The sequence below is a fragment of the Eulemur rufifrons genome, chromosome 3 (genome assembly GCF_041146395.1).
Source record: "Eulemur rufifrons isolate Redbay chromosome 3, OSU_ERuf_1, whole genome shotgun sequence".
Lineage (NCBI taxonomy): Eukaryota > Metazoa > Chordata > Mammalia > Primates > Lemuridae > Eulemur > Eulemur rufifrons.
In genome coordinates, this window is record NC_090985.1 from 92,748,313 (window position 1) to 92,758,171 (window position 9,859).

A 9,859-nucleotide genomic window follows, 5' to 3' on the forward strand; every position below is an offset into this window, starting at 1 on the left:
ACCGTGGGAAGCAAAAAGGAACCACCTATGTCTAAAATCAAAAGGAACAATGTAAACACACTGAGATAGCATCCTAGCTGTTTCTGTTGTGTACAATAGTTACGTAAACCAGAATCCCAAATTTATTACAGGAACCACATGGTTCCGTTTGTGAGGTGTGTGTGTTTATTGGATGGTGTAAGATAAGGGGGCATTCCAGTAAGCAGGAGGCACCAGCACGGCTCCAAGAGAATGGGATTAAATCAACAGAAGTGTAGGCAATATCTTGGGAGTCAGTTTTCTTCCTTAATATTCTATACTACAAAGTTTTTATTGCCTCTATTTTTGTAACAAAATATATCCATTCCTTTAGGTCAGTGGTTTTTGGGCTTTCTCTTTTTTTTTTTTTTTTTTTTTTTGCATTTCATTATTTATTTAGATGTTTAAGCTCTCGCACTAAGTTTTTACAAGCTGGTGAACACTGACAAATTATTTCTCCCACAGAACTATAACCACACATTCCCAGACAGTATAAATATATGGTTGAACTAACATTAATACACATCACCATTTTATCAATTACATAATAAAACAAATTATCAAGTATCCAAATATTAAGTTACACAGCTCAAAGGCATATAAAATATTAGATGTCTGCTCAATTCATTAACAGAAACCCACTTCTTTTTTTTTTTTTGCAAGAGAGGTTGGGAAGAGAAGGAAAAAAAAATCACACTTCAAACAAAAATAAGTTGGTAAACAACTTCTGATAAGTATGGAAAAAAAATTACAAGAATTTCAGAAATTTTATGATTAAGAATTGTTTTAGCTACAATTAACAAAGCCATCTCTACCTTTTAAAAAATATTTACTAAATTAAAGAGCATATTTCTACATGTTCTGCACAAGACAAAGGCAACATTTTGCTAAAAATATTTGATAGCCCCCTCCCATTCTTTTTGGAGGCCCTCCCTGTTAAGTTGCACCTCAGAGTGCAAACATTAAATTAACTGTAAGGCTTTTTTGTCTGAAGACATTAAAGACATGTGCTTCTGTACAATGTAGATTTTCAAAATGGAGGTTTTTCATAACAGCACAAAATGAGATTTACAGAAAGACATTAAATAATCACTGTAAGACTTGGTAAAAATAAGAAAAGTCAATGGTTAAGCAAACCTGATGCATACTGGTATAAATGTGGGAGATGTAAACATAAAGTGAGCAGGCAAATAACCATGTAGGCCCTACTTTCAATGTCTGAAATGGATAAACCATATAAGGTCTAGAGTGTTCATAGTTCCTGGGATTTTAGTTCTGTACGATACTAAAAATATACAAGTATTGTGCTGGGTATTTTGGCACCTAATCTTTCTAAATTTCTTACATATTGATAAGATTCTGGCATGGGAATAGATTTAAACAAGACATAACTCAATACCGCATGATTTCAGGGAAGGTCAATTGGTACAAATGATAAGCACATTTTAAATGCTGAACAGCAAGAATCTTTTGCTAAGTGTCCAAAAAGGCTAACTGTAACCCAGACACATAGGTTGCAATTCTGTTAAACTTGCAGCCTGGTAAAACTGCTTTACAATACTCTCATGGAAGCTTCATTAGACTTATTCACCAAGCCAACACGTTGGCTAATACATATGACATATTGGGTCCTGTGTCAAATTTTACTTCCGAGGCAATAGCATCAGGCACCCCAGTTTTATTGAATGCAACAGTTGTTTCTATGACCATTGGAGTCTTTGAAGCGCAGCCGCATCTTAGGACGATACTTCTCCAAATACAAAAGTTGCTTGCTGTTAAAAGCTCCACGCCGCTTTTGTCTTATGAACTGTACTGCATCTTCGTATTTCATTCCACCTTCGATTAATGCGAGAGCAACAAGCACTGGAGCTCTCCCAAGGCCTGCAACACAATGAACAGCAATACAACAACCAGGTTCTTCACGAAACTTGATTTTTACAAGACTTAACCAGTCATCAACAATCTGGTTAGATGGTGGTGCACCATCATCAAAAGGCCAGTCAAGAACATGGATGCCTTCTTTCTCCACAAGAGTAGTATCATAAGTTGCTTCACATACTCTTACTATTGTGGTAACTCCATACTTCTTAAGTTCCTCTATAAATTTGTTTAAGGTTGCATTGGTTGGATTGTGTGTAATAAGAAATCTCATGTTCTTGTATGTGACTTCCACAGGAGCTGGGCGGTTCATTCGAGCCATGTTAATTTAGTTAAAAAACACTCAATAGGGTTATGAAAGAATTTAAAAAATTGAATACAGAAATGATGCAAAGAAACTGAAGTCTACTTCAATATACTCCACTTGAAATTCTCAGTGCTTTGAGTATGAAGTTGGAAGTAATGGTAAATGAAATGAACCTCCTAACAAGAAGCAGCAATTCTTCAATCCAGTAATACTGAGGCAACAAAAAGGAAGTGCACTGAGGTTTACCCCATCCAGGTCAGAACTCTTGTAAAATGCTCTGCAGATTTCAATTCAACACTTCTGTGTCCAGGTTAACCACTCTTATGGGGGCTTCTTGGTGGAGTAGTAATGAATTTCTACAGTTCACTTGTCTGCATAGAGGTCGTGCTGTGCCTGGCAGTAATCTCCACTGCCCTTCAGAAACTCCATAAATGTGTGACCAAGAACACCACAGAACTGAGGAATATGTTTACTCATTGAAGATTGTGGCCTAATCATACAGCCGGTCCCGAGGCGGCGGCGACACAGGCGGCGGCGGTGGCGGCGGCTGCAGGGCAGGGGGTGGCGGTGGTCGTCGCGGGGCGGCGGCGGCGGCGATGCAGGCGGCGGCGGGGGCACCAGGCTCTACCATGCAGTGAGCGGCTCGGAAGAGAGCCTGGGCTTTCTCTTTTTAAAGCAAGTAAATGCTTTCTTTAAAAGAAATCTCAGGTGGAACCCTCATTCATAAAATTGATCCAAGTGGAGCTTTTCTGTTTGAAGTGGCCAGTGTTGAGGGCCCTGTAGCCAAGGGCCCTGGCTCTCTGACCATACTCCTCTCCTCTCTGCCTCCTGCACGCCTCCAAACCCAGGCCCCTCTACAACACACTGAATCTGGGGAACTGTATGAAGGTGCTTCTCCAGTTAATGTCTTCAGAATTGTTTTGTGTATCGGTTAGTCAGACCTCTAAGAATTTCCACTTCCAACCCAAAGTGGTTACACATGTATGCAGAAGTGAATCTCATGATGCAGCAACTTCTAAAGAAGCTTAATTAACACCGTGATTCATTTGTTGATTATTATAGTTAGAACATGAAGTGATTTCTGGTTCTGACTGGGCTGCCTTATTCAGAGGGTCACCTACACTACCTTGCCCTGAACACACTGCTAGGCTGCAAGTCATTTTGTTTGTTTTGTTGATGCTCAGTTTTCTGCATTAAAAATATTATCTCGTGGATCCTAAACCGAGCATAAACTTGATAGGTAAAAACAAAACAAATAAATTGAGACTATTACTCTGGTCTCCTTCTATCGAATTGTAATTATGTATTCTTTGACTAATGTCTCCCATTTTCCCTAAATCCTCTATTTTCTTGCTGATTTTCTTCCTAGTTGTTCTATGTATTGTTGGAAGTTGAACCATGGAAAGTTTGACTATTATTGTCGAATTTTCTATTTTTCCCTCTAATTCTATCAGCCTTTCCTTCGTGTATTATATTTTGAGGCTCTGTTGTTAGATGTATTTATATTTATAATTCTTATACCTTCCTAATAGATTAACTCTTTTACCATTTAAAAACGTCCTTCTTTATAACCAGTAACTTTTTTTTTGTTTTAAAGTCTACTTTGTCTGATATTATTAATAGTATAGCCACCCAGCTTTCTTATGGTTGCTATCTGCATTATGTATCTTTTTCCACCCTTTTAATTTCAACCTATTTGTATCTTTGCATCTAAAGTGTACAGATACATTATACACTATATAGTATGGAGAGAACACAGCTGAATCTTGTTTTTTATCCAGTCTTTTTTTTTTTTTTTACAATCTCTGCCTTTTGAATAGATTGTTTTAACTATTCACAATTAACATTACTATTGATATTACTGCATTTATGTCTGCCATTTTATTTTTGCTTTTGGCATACCACACGTCTTATTTGTTCTATTCCTCCTTCATTGCATCCTTTTAAGTTGAGCCAATATGTTCTGTTATAACATTTTAATTCCTTTAATATGCTTTTGCTTTTTTAAAGTTAATTCCTTAGTGGTTGCTCTAGGGGTTACCATATACACCTTAATTTAGTAGAATCTACATTAGATTTAGATTAACAATTCCAGTGAGATATAGAGCTGTCAATTCTGTATAGCTTTACTCCTTCCTCCTGTTTTTGTGCTATAATTATTATACGTGTTACACCTTTTTATTTTACAAAACAATAATATATTGCTGTATTACTTTATGTAATTTTATGTCTATTGAAGCTAAGAAAGGAGAGGAAGTATATATTTATAGTTTGTTATATTTACCTTCTAGTTTACAATTTCTGGTTCACTTAATTTGTTTCTCTGTGTTCAAGTTTCCATCAGGTGTCCTTTCCCCACTCCAATACAACTCTGCTGCCACCCACTTCCTTCCTGCTCTCATTGTCAAAAATATTACATTTCTATATTCTATGGACACAACAAAACAATATGTTATCTATTATTTTATACAATTGGCTTTTAAATCAGCTAAGTGAAGAAAGGAAAGGAAGTAAACATTTACATTGCCTTTTATAATTATCTATTATAAAATTTTAAATTTATTGGTACTGTGAGTGTGTGTTTATTCAGATTACTATCTGGGGTCATTTGGTTGCTTGGGCAGTTACTGTTGGTGATTTTAGATGCTCTTGTTCTCGGGGCACTCAGATGCCCCATTTCCCTCTTACCATTTTCTCCCACATGAATGTGGATACCAAGTGGGTCTTGTCACTGTTGGTGGTTCATCCTCACTTCTCATATTTTGGCATTCCTATCCACTAGTATTTTTGCATATCCTTATATCCTTTTGATAGTGTGGTTTTACCCTAGAGATCCCTATATGAGTAAATATGTGAATTTTTTGGACTTCTTAGATCAGACCTAGAAATCATTCTGTTCTTTTAAATCTTGATGTGAATTGCAGAATACCACTTCTGAAACAGAAGAGAGATAACAGACTATCTCGGGGTTTTCTCATAGTGGGGAGGTCTCTGAATCTGCTTAAACCTGATGAACTAGTTTGTCTAAATTTTACTGTATTGGAACTTCATCTCTGAGCCAGTTCTAATGAGTTTCAAAAGAGAGAAATGGGATTTTTATATAATTTCTTTTCTGTGTTAAAAAAATATTCTCCCAACCTAAAAAAATATATGGCTGTATTCAATGAAATTCTTAGCCTCTTGATATCACTTTGTTTTTAAATAACCAGGCATGGATCCTCTATTAGAACTAAAATTTACAAGTTCTTAACTGTAAAGGTGTCTGATCTATTTTCAAGATAAGCCTAAAATTATAAGCTATTTATATATATGAGGAAAGAAATCATACTTGAATGATGGTCAATTTTTCATTATCAAAAAAGTTTCCTTTTCATTATCAGAGTAAAGACATGGAATTTATACTGACTTCTCTAAGTCAGTTATTTTATATATGTATGGGTTTAAAATAGTGAACATTTCTTTCTCAAACACCAATGCATAAATCTGGGGCATATCCTACTTTAGGAAACTGTTGTGTAATAAAACATAAGGCTTGGAGCTATTAAAAATTAATGCCCTAGTGTCATTGAAAGTTTCACTTGTTCAGGGACAGAATAAGTGATGGGACTTAAAGAAATCACAATCATGATTTTGACATTCCTAGTTTCTTTTGTCCAGTCATTAATCACTTTAGTTGTCACTTAGATTTTTCTGTGCATTTCTCTATCAACAAGTAAAAGCTTTTGATCTGTGTTCCCTTTGGAATCACGTGGGGACAGAGAGATAAAGAATAGAAAAAAATGAAAGACAATAGAAATTAGAAAAAGATTTACTTTTATATATTTTAAATACTTGATTTCGTATGTCTCCATAAATATTGTTTCTTTGAAGATTTTAAAAAATGACAACTCAATGGTATACAAATAGACTATTTCATTCAGTTCTGTGTGTTTTGTAGAAGTTTTCTCCTTTAGTGATATAAGTTTCTAATTTGGTCCCCAAATTCCTTAGTGAAATGTCTCCCATGGTCCTGGTAACTGCAGGGGTAGAGAACAAAGGGAAGCCAAGAAAGTGGGATTCAGGGTTTCTGCAGCCCTGTGGCTCCCAGCAATGCTAGAAGGAACATTAGCATGGGAGGAGAGAACAGAGGGTGCTGGTGAGTAGTTCATCACTGGAGAAAGCCCTGAGCCCCTCTCTGTGAGGTCGCCCTTAGCCTTGTGCCTTTGGAAGTAGAATTCTCTGTTATGATCTCCATTTAGCATGTTACCAATCATACACCATGTTAGGCTCTCAATGAATAAATGAAAAGAATTACAAAACACTGAGGAAGGAAATAGCAGAGGATGTAAACAGGTGGAAAACCATACTATGCTCATGGATCAGCAGAATAAACACTGTTAAAATGTCTATACTACCGAAAGTGATCTACAGATTCAATGCAATCCTTATTAAAATATCAACATCATTTTTCACAGATCTAGAAAAAATGATTCTATGCTTCATATGTAACTAGAGAAGACCCCATATAGCAAAAGCAATCTTAAGCAAAAAGAACAAATTGGGAGGCATCAATTTACCAGATTTCAAGCTATACTATAAGGCTATAGTAACTAAAACACCATGATACTGGCACAAGAACAGAGACACAGACCAATGGAACAGAACTGAGAACTCAGATGTAAAACTATCCTGGTATAGCCATCTAATCTTTGACAAAATAGACAAAAACACACACTGGGGAAAAGAATCCTTATTTAATAAATGGCACTGGGAAAACTGGATAGCCACATGTAGAAGACTGAAACAGGATCTGCACCTTTGACCTCTCACAAAAGTCAACTTATGGTGGATAACAGACTTAAACCTAAGGCATGAAACTATAAGAATTCTAGAAGAAAATGTTGGAAAAACTCTTACAGACATTGGCCTAGGGAAAGAATTTATGAAGAAGACCCTAAAGACATTCACAGCTACAACAAAAAATAAATCCTGTACTCGCCATCAAATTGGCATGAACTGATCAACACTATGGTGCTCACACGGTAGTAATATTCTTTGGGGACTGGGGGGGTTGAGGGTGGGTAAACTCACAACTAATGGACATGGTGAGTGTTGTAGGGGGGAAAAGTCACATCTCAAATCATGGTTTGGGTGTGGCAAAGTCATAACATGTAACCAAAATGTTTGTTCCCCCATAATATCCTGAAATAAAAAAAATAATTTCATTCTGGCAAAAGTATAAGTGTTAATTCTGATATTAATTAAATTATTATGCTACTTAAAATAGAGCCTATTCTGGTTATCCATTGAAGATGGAGATATTTCTTTTTGCTTTCTCTGTACACTATAAATAAAGTTCATTAATGAAAAAAAAAATAAATGGGACCTGATCAAATTAAAAAGCTTCTGCACAGCTAAGGAAACTATCATGAGAGCAAACAGACAACGTACAGAATGGGAGAAAATATTCACATGCTACACATCCAATAAAGGGCCAATATCTATATAGAACTCAAGAAAATCAGCAAGAAAAAAATCAAACAACCTCATTAAAAAGTGGGCAAAAGACATGAACAGAAACTTTTCAAAAGAAGACAGACTAATGGCCAAGAAACATATGGAAAAATGCTCAACATCTGTAATCAACAGGTAAATGATAATCAAAACCACAATGAGCTATCACTTAACTCCGGTGAGAATGGCCTTTATCAAAAAGTCCCAAAATAATAAATTTTGGCATGGTTACAGAGAGATAGGAACACTCATACACTGCTAACTAGTACAATCTCTGTGGAAAGCAATATGGAGATACCTCAAAGAGCTACAAGTAGAACTACCATTTGATCCAGCAATCCCATTGTTGGGCATCTACCTAAAAGAAAAAAAGACATTCCCCCCCCCAAAAAAAGACATCTGCACTAGAATGTTTATAGCAGCACAATTCACAATTGTGAAGATGTGAAAACAACCCAAGTATGCATCAATACATGAGTGGATTAATAAAATGTGGTATATGTATACCATGGAGTTCTATTCAGCCACAGAAAACAATGATGATCTAGCACCTCTTGTATTATCTTGGATAGAGCTGGAACCCATTCTACTAAGTGAAATATCCCAAGAATGGAAAAAAAAGCACCACATGTACTCACCATCAAATTGGTTTTAAGTGATCAACACTTAAGTGCACATATAGTAATAACATTCATTGGGTGTCGGGCAGATGGGAGCTGGGAGAAGGGGATGGGCATATTCACACCTAATGGGTGCGGTGTGCACTGTCTGGGGGATGGACACGCTTGAAGTTCTGACTCAGGCAGGGCAAAGACTATATATGTAACCTAAACATTTGTACCTCCATAATATGCTGACATAAAAAAAATGAAAACAAAAGAAAAAAAAGAAGTCTACAGATTCCTAAAAGATGTAAGACCCTTTTACAAAATGATGGAGTAATTAAGTATACAATTTCCCCCTGTCACATATAAAGTCAGTGGGAGAGTCAGGACACAAATGAAAGGGTACCAGTCCTCTTTATAATCCCCTGAAAGGTAGTGCTGATCCCTGTCATTCATATCGTCTACCTTGATTTGCAAAAGGTATCTTTACTGCGTGATGGAAACAGTACATTATTGCAGAGTGAAAGGGGTTGGTTATGGTAAAACACACCAAATATTTATGCTTGAGACTCTCTTGCAGATAAGGTATTCAAATGATATCTGAGAGTGAAGAAAGAAAATATAATTGAGTATGTATGCTTCAGATTATCCACTTTAAATAGGTAGAGTGTGGTGAGTGTTGGCATATGGTTTGCCTATAGGACTTAATCTTTAGGTATAGTTATTAATGAGAATAAATGAATTCTAGGATTGTAATTCTTCCAAGTTCAAGAACATTAAATATATATATTTTGAACTGCAAAAAAATAAATAAGTAAATATAAGAAATCCTCCTAATCAAGATAAAACTCAAATACTGTCTCTTTTGTGAAGTCTGCCTGGATCCTTGGTCAAGAATAATCTCTGATCTTCTATTCTCTGGCTACTTATTGAATCCCGACATGAGACATGTTTCCTGGTGTTGATTAAATGCAGGGCTCACCCCAGGTTCTTTACCAGAGAGTAAGGATGTGGTAATTATATTTCCCATTGGTGGCCATACCTATGTATGTATCCCATCCCACGTGCTCTTTTTGCAATTTGACTGACACTCCTCCCACCAAGAGGTGGGAGTGTTGGAGTGATGTTCCCTCCTCTTTAATCAGAGCAGGGTCTTGTGACTGTCCAGATTTCCCCAACAGGCTATGGCAAAAGGGATCCCATGTGGCTTCTGAGGATAAGAAGCTAGATCAGCTAGGTCACAGAAAGGAGTTTCTTTCTCTCTTTCTCTCAATGTTTTCCCTTGGAACTCAGCTGCTGTGTTGTAAGGAAGTCCAGGCCTTTGCTACATCTGTGGCCAATTGTGAGCATCAACCACTAGACATGTGTAAACGAACCTGGATCATTCCAGCCCAGCCTTCAAGGCTTTCAACTGAGGTTCCAGACATTGTGCAGGAGAGATAATGGCATCCCACATGCCCTGTTAGAATTTGTCACCCACAGACACCATGAGAGGTAATAAATGATCATTGCTGTTTTAAGTCACTAAGTTTTAATTTAATTCATTATACAGCAATGA

General features: G+C 36.6%; 1 protein-coding gene across 4 annotated transcripts; it reads right to left on the minus strand.

The window, feature by feature from the left end:
- Positions 1 to 397: 397 nt before the first annotated feature.
- LOC138381861 (protein tyrosine phosphatase type IVA 1) lies at positions 398 to 2,858 on the minus strand. 4 transcript variants are annotated; one of them, XM_069466463.1, is made up of 2 exons: positions 2,377 to 2,858; positions 398 to 2,196 (listed from the first exon to the last, which is right to left on the minus strand). In XM_069466463.1, exon 2 carries the CDS (start codon positions 2,168 to 2,170, stop codon positions 1,697 to 1,699), a length of 474 nt encoding a protein of 157 aa, XP_069322564.1. In that variant the 5' UTR covers positions 2,171 to 2,196; positions 2,377 to 2,858; the 3' UTR covers positions 398 to 1,696. The 4 variants fall into 4 exon arrangements, with proteins under 4 accessions (XP_069322564.1, XP_069322563.1, XP_069322566.1 ...); XM_069466465.1 differs by lacking the exon at positions 2,377 to 2,858 and having other exon boundaries at positions 1,632 to 2,020; positions 2,114 to 2,224; XM_069466464.1 differs by lacking the exon at positions 2,377 to 2,858 and having other exon boundaries at positions 1,632 to 1,825; positions 1,883 to 2,224.
- Between the last annotated feature and the right edge of the window lie 7,001 nt (positions 2,859 to 9,859).

Excerpts from the sequence above, each read along its gene's own strand:
- LOC138381861 (XM_069466462.1), bottom strand. The coding sequence starts at position 2,218 with ATGGCTCGAATGAACCGCCCAGCTCCTGTGGAAGTCACATACAAGAAC.